A 14,728-nucleotide genomic window follows, 5' to 3' on the forward strand; every position below is an offset into this window, starting at 1 on the left:
CAGAACTTGTTGTCTGGAAAGTTGGTGGTTTGAATCCATGGGACGGGGCGGGCTCCCACTGTTAGCCCCAGCTTCTGTGAACCTAGGAGTTCGATAACATGCAAATGTGAGTAGATTAATAGATACTTTTTTGGCTGGAAGGTAACAGCACTCCATACAGTCATGCTGGCCACATGACCTTGGAGGGATCTATGGACAATGTGCGTGTTCAGCTTTGAAATGGAGATGAGCAACACCCCTCAGAGTTTGACTACACTTAATGTCAAGGCGAAACTTTTACCTTTATATGGTTCCAAAGGAACTAGTTAGCATTAATGTTCCATGTACCAGTTCCTTACAGGGACTAATATACCACTTTTTAAAAGAGTTTTGTCCCATGACAGAGGCCCACGGTAACTGAGCTCAAAAGCCCACAAAAACAGAAGCCCCTTTTTTATAGGGAACAATGAGTTTCTATAATCGCAGCAATGGGAAAAAAGTGATATAAATATCTTCCAACCTTCCCTGTCTCTGGAACAGAAGAATCGATGCTTTCTTTGGATGCTTCTATCTATTTCATTAATCATTATTTAACTTTGGGCTTGAACTGTAAACATATTGCTCATATTTACTCTTCTGAGGTAGACCTCTTGGGCAACTGCTGATCATTGAATATAAATAGAATTTGTCACGTACAATATAGTTCTTTTTTCATATTAGCTGATAAGGCATCCAGAGGTAATCTTCGTAGGAAGGAAGACTGTGGGTTTTGCTGAAAACAGTTTTATTTTTAACTGAGCAGGAATGATCATCCGCTGCTGCCTTCCAGCATCCTGGCACAGGATCTTCCCTTAATGTGATTCTTGATTTGTAGCGTAGCAGAAAGCAGTTCACGGCAGATAATAAGACACTGGAATAACCTTGACAGAAATGGGACATTCTCTAGAGATCTGCTGACTTAGGTTGCAAACCTCTGCACAGTTAGGTTGGAGGCAGGCAACTGCTTCTCACAGAGGGCTGGTTTTTGTATCTAAATGCACATTTCCCCCCTCTTTCCCCCCATGCCTTCTCATCTCCCTGCTTTTGGGAGTGCTATGAAATTCTGTAAAGCCCTGCTTGACAAAGATGGTACAAAGATAAATATGCATAGAGTTGATCCTATCATTAGATAGTATAAGATAGTATCCAGGAAGAGCGTGGATGAGCTCCCTCCATCAGCTCCAGCTCCGCATGCGGGGACATGAGAGAAGCCTCCCACAAGGATGGTAAAACATCCAGGCGTCCTCTGGGCAACGTCCTTGCAGACGGCCAATTATCTCACACCAGAAGCAACTTGCAGTTTCTCAAGTTGCTCCTGACACGAAAAAAATAGTATATGATAGGTGCCAGGGACAGGGCCGTAGCCAGAAAAAAATTTCGTGGAGGGTTGAAAATTTGGGGGGGGGGGGGTTTGAAACCTGCCTCCTAGCTCACGCTGAAGCAAAGAGCACAGCAGGGGGCAGAGCAGCCTTCAATAGCCTGCAGCTCCGCCCCTGCCAACCACCTCCACCAAGTCTGGCCTCCCTAATGAGAGCATACAACACCCCCCCCCCCCAACTTGGTTGCTTCACTACATCGGCTATTCCTGCAAGTAATGACAGTGTGAATAAATTGTCAATATTTGCTTGAGATAGTGCTTGCAGTTCTGGAGGGACTCTTAATTTTTTGCGTCTCATAGACTTAGCATGGGGATTTAATTAACCAGTTAAAATTCGTGAGTAAATCAGGTTTTGGGGGGGGTTGAACCCCAATCCCCCCCCCCCCCCGGCTACAGGCCTGGCCAGGGATAGGGGATGGTAAAAAGCGCTGGCAAAGTGTTAGAAGTCACAAGTTGTGTGTGTGTGTGTGGTATGTGGCTTATCCTGCTGCCCTGAGGTGCAATACATCTGCCCCATTTCATATTGATTCTATTGCAAGTCAGTGACTGTAGGTGAAATGGTGTATGTGTATGTGTGTACCTTCTTGTCCTTCTGTTTACACAACAGAATTTCATGAGCAAACTTTGACTATGCATAGCTTGAGCCACAACATCTCTCTCACATTCTGTCTCTTTGTTTTGGATATGAAACATACACATACACAAACACGCCTACGATTTATTTCCAGTTTTAGACTGTTCTAAAATTCATGTACATTGGTGGGATTTTGTCACACTCATCATGTAAGGGATTGCAGCCTTACAGTGCTGATAGAATCGTTCCAGGAGTTACATGTGACGTCTGTAGACAGTCCACGTTTTGCAGTCATAGAACAGGATTGGGAGGACAATAGCTTTATAAACAAGCACCTTGGTATCCCTACGGATGTCCCATACGGATATGGCCTAAGGGCTAATTCATAACATTTTCTACTACTACTTAAAGTGGTTTGGGATTGGGACCCCTCCCCAACTCATTATTTCCTACATTGGACAACACAAAAATCAGTCAAAGTGAAAGATAGTGTAGTTGGACACTTTGCTCTCGCCCTAGCAGCCAACTTGTGTTCTTACTGAGAATGTATAAACTGAAAGGATTGAGAGAAGATTGAATTCTCTGCCACATCTTAAGATACTCTGAATCCATTTTCCCGTTTTCTCTGTTTTGACAGAAATGTCCAGAATATAGTCATTCCCATCTCCCCACGCTTGTCTCAACACAGTATCGAGTAAAGGGAATACAAAACACTCAGACTGACTGAATTGTCATCAGCGCTGTCATCCTATTTTAGTTCCACTTTTGTTTGTTTTTATGGCATCCAAAACATTGAGTCAACACAAGGCATGCACATGAGTTGACTGCCGAAAGGAACTTTTTTAAAAATAGAAAAAGAAGTTGCTAGCTTGGCTCTTCTCCAAAGGCTGATAGATTTGCCTCTGCAACAATTTGAACGCTTGCCAAGCCTGGAGGCATGAACCCTTGGAGCTCATTTCTGAACCCAGCTATTGTTTGGCTGCTATTAGAGTTTCCCAGCTGCTCGCTTCTAGAACAAGTACACGGAAAGAAGTCTCCCGCAGAATGCAAAGGCTCGGAAAGAAGTAAAAGTGTGCGTGCCTGGGTGGGTGGGCTAAGTGTGAAGACGGCCTCCACCTTAATAGTAAAGGTTACACATCAGATTAAAAGAAAGCAAAGAGGTAGTCTTCACCTCCTAGCATTGTAACCTGTCAGGTTTGTTTCACATGTCAGAACTAGTGGTTTTTATTAAATATGGCAGAACGATTTGGCTTTTTAATCTCTCTCTTGCTGAAGTGTCTACCTTTTGATTCTAAAGCCTAAAATAGTGGAATAGAGTTCATAATGCATGCAGCCCTTTTCTCTTTTTATTTCCTCCTTTGCAATAATACTTCTCAAAGTGATGGTTCTCAACCTGTGGGTCCCCTGATGCTTTGGCTTTCATCTCCCAGAAATCCTAATAACTGGTAAACAGGCTGGGATTTCTGGGAGTTGTAGGCCAAAACACCTGGGGACCCACAGGTTGAGAACTACTGCCCCAGGGAGATTCCAGGAAAGGAAAAAACCAGTTGGAACAGTGGGCATCAGTGTGATCCTAGTTTATGGAAACTTGGTTGGAATGGATTGCTAGTCCCACATCATATATCTTAAGAAGCACTGACTTACTAAACATCATAATTACTATTATCAATGCATACACATTAATCATCCTTTCTATCTATGAGTGACGGTTCTCCATGCAGTTACATGTAGAGTGAGGCCATGCTACAGGTCGCACTCTCAAGGCTGCACAGCTCTTCATGCCCTTATATCATGCCTGCAGGAGAAACCCTGTAGGAGATGGGATGATATAGGCACACTATCTCCAGGGAATGGCTGGGAGTATCCCCAAGCACAATACCCCCAGGAAAAGGCTTGTATAATGGTTTGAGCACTGAACTTCAACACCAGAGAACAGGATTTGAATCCTTACTCAACCATGGAAACCCACTAAGTGACCCTGGGTGAGTCACACACTCCCAATCCTAGAAAACCCCGTGATAGATTCACTCTAGGGCAGCATTTCTCAACCTGGGGTCAGGATCCCTGGAGAGGGGGGGGGGTGTCACGAGGGTGTATCAGAGGGATCAACAAAAACCATCAGAAAACACAGTATTTTCTGTTGGTCATGTGGGTACAGTGTGGGAAGTTTAATAATTTTATGGTTGGCATGAGGAACAGTATTAAGGGGTCACGGCATTAGGAAGGTTGAGAACCACTGCTTTAGGGTCATCCTAAAATGCATTCAACACTTTAGGTATGGTTAAAACTAAATAAACATAAACTGAAGCCATTAATCTATCCAATTGCCACAATGTGCTTCATGGACTGGGTTTTCTTGGGCAAGGAATAGTTAGGAGTAGTTTTGCCAGCCCACAGTGCATGGTGCATAATACATGCAGTCCTGAAATTATAAACTAGATAGGTTCTGTAGGTTTGTTCTTAAGTTGAATTTGTTTATACGTCAGTACAGGTATATTTTAAGTGCAACTCCAGCCATCCATCCATGTATCTATCTGTCTGCCTGTCTGTTTCTCTCTCTCTCTCTCTCTCTCTCTCTCTCTCTCTCTCTCTCTGTGTATATATATATATATATAGAGAGAGAGAGAGAGAGATGGAGATGGAGATGCATGCATGCTGTGGATAGCATAGGAAAGGGTGAATACCCCTGTAGTGCTCATTTTGCAGTCTGTGCCTCTGTTCAGAAGATTTCACCTCACTTTCTGTCCCTTCAATAATTGGATTTTGGAAAATTTGGTTTGTTGTGAAAACAAGGATTGGTGATAAAGACACTTTTTCCCCACGATAACTCTTCCAAAAGTGAATTTCCCTTCCACGGAGTAGATTTCTCCCACTTCCTGTTGTCTCACCCCCATTCTTAACTATTATTGTAAGTTAGATGTTTGTGACTCAGGGACTGCCTGTATACCTGCTTCCATAAAGGATTTAATTATCATAGTTCAAGTGGTGTCTATATGAAGAAGTGAGAAAGTGCAGGCCTACAAAGTGTGTACACGTTCTGAAAGTAGGGTAAATGTAGAGGCTTAGAGAGTCAGACTTCGGCAGACGACTCCCTTTGTGCTGGTTGAAAATGATAAGAAGACACGCTGAGAATTCAGACACATGCATAATGAAATTATATTATGTAGGGCATGAGTTGAAGAGGTGAGTTTGCTTGCATATGAACTGAAAAGTGTTTCAGTACTCTAAGAGCAGGCTGATTCCTTTCTCTGTCTTGTTTACATGTCAGTGGGTGTGTAGCATAAAAATGTTAGGCCACGAGAATGATTTGTTTGGGCATATGTACTCTTGCATGAATTTTGTGATTGAGTAGAAATGTGAGCCAGAAGGATTTCAGTTTCAGCCTTTTTGTTTCTGTTTCGGGTATTTGCATCTGTTTTAGAATGAATAGAGGGTGATCCCATTCTATTTTAATACATTCTGAATCAGATGCACAGAGGTGCAAATGGGAATTGGGAGTGTTGCTTGTTTTTGGTGTGCAACAAAGCGGCTTTGATGACTTTCCCAGGCAATCAATCCACACACACACAAACACCAAGCATTCTATATATTCTAGATCAGTGTTTCTCAACCTGGGGTTCGGGATCCTGGGGGGGGGGGTCGCGAGGGGGCGTCAGAGGGGTTGCCAAAGACCATCTGAAAACACAGTATTTTCTGTTAGTATATGGGGGTTTTGTGTGCTAAGTTTGGCCCAATTCTATAATTGGTGGAGTTCAGAATACTCTTTGATTGTAGGTGAACTATATTGGTCATGGGAGTTCTGTGTGTCAAGACTGGCGTTATACAGTAATTGCTTGTTCACACAAAGTTGATAACTGTTTAGCAGTTATAACCAGCAGTCAGATATATATGTTTTTGGGGGTAGTGAGGATGTGTGTGTGTGTGTGTGTGTGTGTATATATATATATATATATATAGAGAGAGAGAGAGAGAGAGAGAGAGAGAGAGAACGTATATGGTGTAAGCTCCTACTGTCAGCCTCACGCCATATATGTACTATATATATATATCCTCACTACCCTTTGAAACATATATATCTGACTACTGGTTATAACTGCTCAACAATCATCAACTTTGTGTACAAGCAAACACTGTATAACACTTCAAGCATTGAACAAGGCCTCTGGAAACCAAAGTCCAAATCCCCACTCAGCCGTGGAAATCCATTGGGTGACTTTTGGGCATGTCACACTCTCAGCCTCAGAGGACCTGCTGTCAACTCCAGCTTCTGCCAACTAGCAGTTTGAAAACATGCAAATGTGAGTAGATCACTAGGTATCGCTCCAGCGGGAAGGTAATGGTGCTCTATGTAGTCATGTCGGCCACATGACCTTGGAGGTGTCTACAGACAACGCCAGCTCTTTGGCTTAGAAATGGAGATGAGCACCAACCTCCAGAGTCGGACATGACTAGACTTAATGTCAGGGGAAAACCTTTACCTTTACCTATCTTGTCTGTAGATAGAAATATGTAACACGATTTCCACTGAAGCTAATTATAAAGAGCTTAGGAAAAGGGATTGGGCTGTTGATGATGCAGGACTGGATGTCTCCTTAGTATTTATTTTCCTTGTAGCAGAAGAAAGAAGCGGTCACTAAACAGTGTTAATGGAAGATTCCTAACTGATCTTTAGCTTGCAAATAAATGCTTGCTTCTAAGACTGAACTGTGCTGTCATTGTAGGAAGCAGTGCAAGTATTGATCAAGCATTCAGCTGATGTCAACGCGCGGGACAAGAACTGGCAGACGCCCCTCCACGTTGCAGCTGCAAATAAAGCCGTGAAGTGTGCCGAAGTGATCATCCCTCTCCTGAGCAGTGTCAACGTCTCTGATAGGGGTGGTCGAACCGCGTTGCACCACGCAGCCCTGAATGGTCACGTTGAAGTGAGTGGCTGAAACATTTCTCTGTTCTGATTTGGAACCATTTGGGGAAAGTGGGCAATACCTGATATTAGCATCAAGCTACTGCCAGTGTTTCCTATCCATGCAGCAGCTCACTCTAATTGATCTGGAGCAAACTGTGATACTTTTGACAAGATACTTGTGATAGAAACTTAAAATTGTGTGTATTTCACCTGCTTTAAAAAAAATCAGTTCTGCATAATTACCGGATTTATCTTTGCAACCTGTTGTCTTCCAAACGTGTTGGACTACAACTCCCATTGCTCCCACCAACATAATGAACACACTGCCTGGGAATGGTGGACAGCATAGTGCACATTGTCTTAATAAAAGCCATTGCAGAATATGCCTGAAGTTTAAGGCTGGATCTACACTGTCATATAAAAACCAGATTATATGGATTATATGGCAATGTAGACTCATATAATCCATTTCAAATAATATAATCTGAGTTATCTGCTTTGATGATCTTGATCATATGGCAGTGTAGATCCAGACTAAGATTACCCCAGGATATGTGGGAATTAGCGGTGGAGGACTCCCACAAAAGTGTGAAAACATACTAAAAATCACTATTTTTTTACCCTAGTGAACACCTTTTTAGGGCCCCTTCTACACTGCCCTATAATCCAGATTATCAAAGCAGACAATCCACATTATTTGCTTAGAACTGGATTATATGAGTCTACACTGCAAAGTAATCCAGTTCAAAGCAGATAATTTGGATTTTATATGGCCGTGTAGAAAGGGCCTAGGTTCTCCAATGTGATTTTCTGGTCAACTTCCAGAAGGGGTGAAGAAACAGCCTAGAGAGAACATTTTAAGCAAATCTGCAAATAATCAAATCCACAAAAGTTGAATGTGGAAATTTGGAAAATCAACAATTATCATAGGTTGTAATCACGTAGCCTTCCAGATCTTGAATTGCACGTCTAGCCAATAGTGAGGAACACTAGGAGATGTAGTCCAGCATTAATAGCACTGCATGTTTCCTACTCCAATATGCACATCCATCAGAGAGGAATTTCACTTGGGTACCGCTTTGTGATTAACTATTCAGTAAACCTCTTATTAAGCATAAGAAAAATCAATCTTTCTTTGTTGTGAATGTAACATGAATTGTAGAAGGCACCTTGGGCTAAGAAGTGAGTATTGGAAAGCCAATAAATCTCAGGAAAGTGAAAAGATGGTTGAGGGACTTGGATTAATGATTTATGTCATATTTTCTAATACATTTTCTTCAGGCTTCAGATTAATTTAAAAACAATGTCCACAGATTTCTGCTAGAATTCTGGATCAGACATTTGTGTGCTGGCTGTATCTATAAATATGATATGATCTCAAATCCAAATTCTTATCCATATGACAGTGATCCGTAGTGAAAGAATGAAATATCACGTTGGCAGTGGGAAAAGACTGCCAAAAAGATATTTCAGGGAATAATAGAAGCCCACCCTTACGGCAGCGATAATAATCCGAACTTTTATTAGTCTGTGCTTCAGGATGGTGTTCCAATTATGTATATTTAATCTGGAATGTTAAAGAGTCATGAAAACCAAAATCATAGAAATGTTCCTTGCCTGGAACATACAATATAATCTTCACTGAATGAGATTTGTTGGGCTCCTTTTGCGGAATTAAGACAAAATATTATATTCCTGTTAATTGTATTTATTTATTTATTTACTAAATTTATATACCGCCCCTCTCAGCCCGCAGGCGACTCAAATGATTCCCCGTGACAAGCTTTATAGGAGTAGAGAGCAAAGATTACGCCTCTAAAAAGACAACTCTTGCTCTCAGAAGAGGAGGATGTACACAGGATTTCTTTATTTTCTTCAGCACACTTGAATTTCCCTGGAGGGCAATGAGAACAGCTTACCTCTTTATCTTGCTGATGGCCAATTATTGAAGTGTTGAAGTTTGCCCAACTGGGAATTTTTTTCAGATACGCCAGGACCAAAGCTGTGTGTTTTCCCTGTTTCCCTCATCCAACTGCTATAATCTCCCTTTCCAGTGAAGAAAAAAGTAAATGCTTTGTGGAGTGATGATTATTTTATAGGCAGTGCTTCTTTACCTCACCTCTAGCTCCCCCAAAATAATTGTTATACTTGAGCTACAAAACCGTGGTGGCACAATGAGTTAAACCCTTGTGCTGGCTGAACTGCTGACCTGAAGACCTGAAAGTCGGCAGTTCATATCCTTGAGACAGGGTGAGCTCCAGTCTGTCAGCTCCAGCTTCTCATGTGGGGACATGAGAGAAGCCTCCCAAAGGATGGTAACACATCCGGGCATCCCCTGCACAATGTCTTTGCAGACTGCCGATTCTTTCACACCAGAAGCGACTAACAGTGTATTCTCAATTTGCTTCTGACACGATAAAAAAAGCTACACTTCTTATTTCTAAGCCACTTGTAGCTTAATTGGTAGTGCTTTGATTATATTTGCAATAACCGCTGTAACCACTGACTGCTTGATTGTTTTTATACTGTTTTATATTGTTTTGTACTGTTTTGTACTGTTATTATTATACTACTGTTAAATTGTATATTTATGTTTTTCTGATGTGGGTGCCATGGGGTGCCGATTTGTTAGCAGTCCTGGGTCCCTCTTCGGAGGTTGAGATAGGACGGGATATAAAAGCCCCAAATAAATAAATAAATAAATAATGGAAATATATAATTATATTTATCATTAGTGACAAATCACTTTAAGAACTGCACCACATTCCACAATCCCTTAAAAAAAAATCCAAGTGTTAGTTTGTAAGTGCCTCTATGATTCAGCCACCTGTTCACACTAGCATGACCATCACCCTTCCTCCAACAATTAACTTGCTTTTCCCCTGTTTTGTGTGTTTGCTTGCTTGTTTTAGATGGTGAACATGCTTTTGGTGAAAGGGGCAAACATCAATGCCTTCGACAAAAAGGACCGGAGAGCTTTGCACTGGGCAGCATATATGGGTGAGAGAGTTTCCTTCTTTTTTCCTTCCCTCTCAAGGGCAGAATGCTTACAACATGGTTTGCAGTCTAGGCTAGGTGTTCTTCTATGTTCACATAGGAAAACATATGTTTACAACTACAAACTGTTGAAGTTTCCAAAAGTGAAGTAAACCTGGGTAATCCAATTCAGTGTATTTTTCTTATTTGTTTGTTTTTATTTTTATTAATAATTGTATTACATTTCCACTCCATTTCATTATAAAATATAATCTGTAATTCTTATTTTTATTTCTTCTCATTTCCCCCATTGTGATCCCTGTTGTGCTCACCATCTCTGGAATCCTTTCTTTCTTTGTAGTCCCACCAAAACTTCATTTCTTCTGGTGAGGGTTGCTTCCCATCTTCTTTTCTCAGTGTTTCTTTCAATAATTCTTTTCCACATGCTTTCAAAATCATTATTTTTCTTTAGGCCTTTTTTTACCTTAAAATTAAATGTTCATTTATTTATTTATTGCATTTATATACCGCTTTTCTTACCCCTGGGGTGGGGGATGGGGTTCATATCAAATCAATGGCAAATATTCAAAGCCTCATATATAATGAAAACAATACATCACACATCTAAAGTAATAACATGTAACTATAAATTACACCATTAAAGCTATAAAACATCAAACATGAACATGAAAACATTTTGACATTACACCAATCCTGAAGTTGTCATCCAGTTGCTACGCTAGTGTTGTCACTCACCGAATGATTGTTTGCATAACCAAGTTTTTAGTTGTTTTCTAAACACCAGGAGGGAGCCACTCTAATCTCACTGGGGAGGGAGTTCCACAGCTGAGGGGCCACCACTGAGAAGGCCCTGTCTGTCATGCCCAGCAATTGTACCTGTGACAGCGGCGGGACTGAGAGCAGGATCTTTTCAGCTGATCTTAACACTCTAATCATTTATTGCTAATTTCCATATTTCCTTATACCATTCTTCTATCTTAATTTCTACCCCTCCTTTCCAATTTTTAGCCTTGCTGCCGTTAACAACATTGTTACCAAATTATTTTCATTTTCTTTCCAGTCATCTGAATTATATAAAGATAACAATATGGTCACTGGATCTCTGTTAATTTTTTTTTTCATAATGCTTTCTATCTCTATTATAACTTTTCCCCAGAACCTCTGTACATATTTACTTTGCCACCACATGGGAATCTACATTCCAATTTTTGGCAACCTATCCCAACATTTTTTCAAACATCTCTTATCCATATTATGTATTTTTATTGGGGTCAAGCACCATTTCCATATCATCTTGTAGTTATTTTCTTTAATTCTGATTGATAAATTCTTGAGATGTCTTGCTCTCCATAATCTTTCCCAATTTCTTTCTCCTATTTTTGTTCCCAATTCTTCCTCACATCAGTTTCATCATTTTAGTGCATGTTAAGAAGAATCAGGGCATGCTACAGATTTTATATTACTGCCCCCTCAGACAGGCAGAATTGCCCGTCGTATGATGCTCTTTCTTCATTTGCGACACGAAGCCCACTGGGTTTCATTCCACAACTTCTCGCAGGGCTCTGTGACGCAAGTGAAGAGGAAGTGCTGTAAGCTGCTGGGGCACCAACATGGGAGGCTTCCCATGGAATAGGGTAAGGGGGAAGCCGATTGATGCGGGTATGGGGCGACGGGTTCCCCACGCCCCCTGCTGGGTGACAATGTATGGCAAATCCCACCATTAATGTGATGAGCTCCTTAAACTCCTGAGCACAGACCATCCCAATCCACTGCAGCTTCAACATAGTGTGGATTGCAGGATCAGGTCTGATTCAAATATTTCCTCTCTCCACATGGGCCACCACTGCCATCCCCTTTATCAGTGTAAAGGAAAGAGAATGGATTGACTCCATGTTGCCATTATTGCTATTCCCAGACTCTTGTAGAGCATTGTGATATCTTCTAACCATTGTAGTGACATCAGCAGAAGTGCATGCAAAACTGGGAAGAAGGAAGTGAATTGTCCTGGTTATGTAGATACTTCTGTTTGTGTCAGCAGAAGCACTTGCAATAATTAAGAGCTCCCCCAGAGCTTTGCAGGCATCTGGAAGTGGTGTGACTTGGATGATATAATGATGGTCAGCTGGACTGATATGGTTTCAGTGTGCCTGGACTGATTTTTTTGCTGTTAATAGCTTTGCGGTTGTTAACAAATCATTATCAAATTATTTCCATTTTTCTGTGGATTGGGATGGTCTGTGTAATCGCCTCTGGTGACATTTCTCTGGTAGAGCATTTTCTTCTCTGGACTGGACCAATGTAGATTAACCTGAAGAGCTAATGCTCAACTTCCCGCCCACTTCTTTTCCTTTTGGTGTCATGTCTTTGCGACTGCAATCCTTAGTTTCTTTTAAATTCTAAGCCTGAAAGGAAGTGATTTTTGATTAAAAAGTGGAGCAAAAATCATCCAGACAACCCCCTGCCCCCATTATTTCTAGGGCAGAGCTTTCCCTACGTTTCATGTTGGTGACACACTTTTTATACATGCATAATTTCGAGAGGCTGTAATTCAATTTTAATAGCAAACTGGAAGTTCAAACAACATCTTATGAGATACACACACACATAACTTGTAATAACAACAAAATGTATGGGGTCAAATGTATCTCATGAAAATCATTCTCTCTCACACACATGCACACACACACACAACTTATTGCTTATTTCACATAGACTCAGAGGTTTCTTGTTATGTTCATGCACCACACCTACACACTGCAGCCTACAAACTAATGTGCCGTGACATACATTTTGGAAAGCTCTGCTCTAGGGTATTCCAGAGAAAAGTCACCTCATATTTTTGAAAATGCATAATAATAATAATAATAATAATAATAGTATAGATTGTCAATGTTGCAATCTCAGGTGACAGCAGGATTGAAGAGAAACAACTGGAAAAGCTGACACGATATGAGGATTTAAAAATCAAACTGCAAAAACTCTGGCACAAACCAGTCAAGGTGGTCCCAGTGATGATTGGCACACTGGGTGCAGTGCCTAAAGACCTTGGCCTGCACTTAAACACAATTGGCACTGACAAAATTACCATCTGCCAGCTGCAAAAGGCCACCTTACTGGGATCTGCACGCATTGTTCGCCGATACATCACACAGTCCTAGACACTTGGGAAGTGTCCAACGTGTGATCCATTACAACAGCCAGCAGAGTGATCTTGTCTGCTGTGGACTCATCTTGTTGTGTTTATTATAATAATAATAATAATAATAATAATAATAATAATAATATCTTGCTTTTCTCTCTTTGATTGAAACACAAAGTGGCATTCAATTATTCGGGCAGGATATTAGTATGCTGGGCTGGGAACAAGGTCAGGGGACAGTTGAACATATACAGATCTGTCAGTGTAACAGGCAGAGCAGTGATTCATATCTTTGAAAAGCCTTTTTTAAAATGCTGCTAATTTTAGAATAGTGGAAGACTTGGATGCTGATCAGCTTTTCGCTGCAATTAATAATAGCATAGTTCTCAAATGAAATCAAAACAAAATTTGCACTTGTGTACTGTAAAACAGAATGAAAGTATCACCAATTCAAAGTCCTTTCATATATTTACTTTCAGTTTAAGGCAATATGACACCAATTTTATAGTTATTACCTGGATTATTTTGCTGTTTCTTTAGAGATATTTAGTAGAAGAGAAGATGTTTTGATCAAGGCTTCATGTTTAGAAATCATTTCGTAAATAGATTTTTGCATCATGGAAAAAGAAATGGCGAATTAGTGAGATATCTGTGCTCTGTGGTTACATGAGGAGAGACTGAAACTGAAAAGACACAGTTTATTATAACCATCTGTGTATGTTTCTTTGCCTAAATGAACGGATTTTTGAATTTGAATTGCCTTCAAAAATATCAAACGAACCATAGCCAAAAGTAGAATTCAGTGTATTACTACTTATATTACTTTTTTTCAAAATAAATTCCTTGAAAGGCCCTCTTTAATGCTAGATTTGAGTAATTCTTCCCTGTGTGCTTTGCTCCTCTTTTTAAAACCACTTCAGTATTTAATCATCTCTTAATTCTGTTTCAAATTCCTTTAGGCCAGTGCTACATTCCTTCAGGTGTAATCTCCCACGGCAGTATTTCTCTTTTACTTTCATGTTACATTTACGTGCCTTCAAGTTACCTGTCAACTTATGTTGACCTTATTAATTAAATAGGGTTTTCTTGGGCAAGGAACATTGTGGGGTGGATGTCCTCTGAAATAGAGCCTACAACACTGATGATGATGATGATGATGATGATGATGATGATGATGGTGGTGGTGATAATAATGAATTTATTACCCGCCTGTGACTCAAGGTGGGATGCAACATCATAAAACACTATTAAAAGATATACAGCAAAATACATAGAATTAAAATACAAGTTGGAATCCATTGATAAAGTGCTGATTAAAATTCACAACTTAAATTTTATATTATACACCTTACTTAGGTAATCCCTCATTGTCTGAGTATGATGGCCTTGCAAGAGTTGTGTCTTGGCTGTGGATACGTAGGTGTCTGTGGAACCCTATTCTTGGCCCACATATTCTTCCACATTGAGGACATTGGTTTCCAGATGGAAGGCGGTCCTGGTCAGGGTTGGATTGACACGCCTTCCTCTTGACACGTTTCTCCTTTTCACCTTTCATTCGTGCCTCTTCAAATTCTACAGCATTGCTGGTCACAGCTGACCTCCAGTTAGAACACTCAAGGGCCAGGGCTTCCTAGTTCTCAGTGTCTATGCCACAGTTTTTAGATTAGCTTTAAGCCCATCTTTAAATCTCTTTTCCTGCTCACCAACATTCAATTTTCC

General features: G+C 40.6%; 1 protein-coding gene across 8 annotated transcripts in view; it reads left to right on the forward strand.

Annotated features, from left to right (window-relative positions):
- ANKRD44 (ankyrin repeat domain 44) overlaps positions 1 to 14,728 on the forward strand; it is a 211,517-nt gene that overhangs the window by 135,597 nt on the left and 61,192 nt on the right. For all 8 annotated transcript variants that reach the window (XM_067470726.1, XM_060780951.2, XM_060780959.2 and 5 more), the window contains exons 5-6: positions 6,692 to 6,892; positions 9,786 to 9,873. In XM_067470726.1, coding sequence (XP_067326827.1) covers positions 6,692 to 6,892; positions 9,786 to 9,873 — 289 coding nt within the window. The remainder of the gene's footprint in view (positions 1 to 6,691; positions 6,893 to 9,785; positions 9,874 to 14,728) is intronic.

Source organism: Anolis sagrei, chromosome 1, assembly GCF_037176765.1.
Source record: "Anolis sagrei isolate rAnoSag1 chromosome 1, rAnoSag1.mat, whole genome shotgun sequence".
In the NCBI taxonomy this organism is placed as follows: Eukaryota; Metazoa; Chordata; class Lepidosauria; order Squamata; family Dactyloidae; genus Anolis; species Anolis sagrei.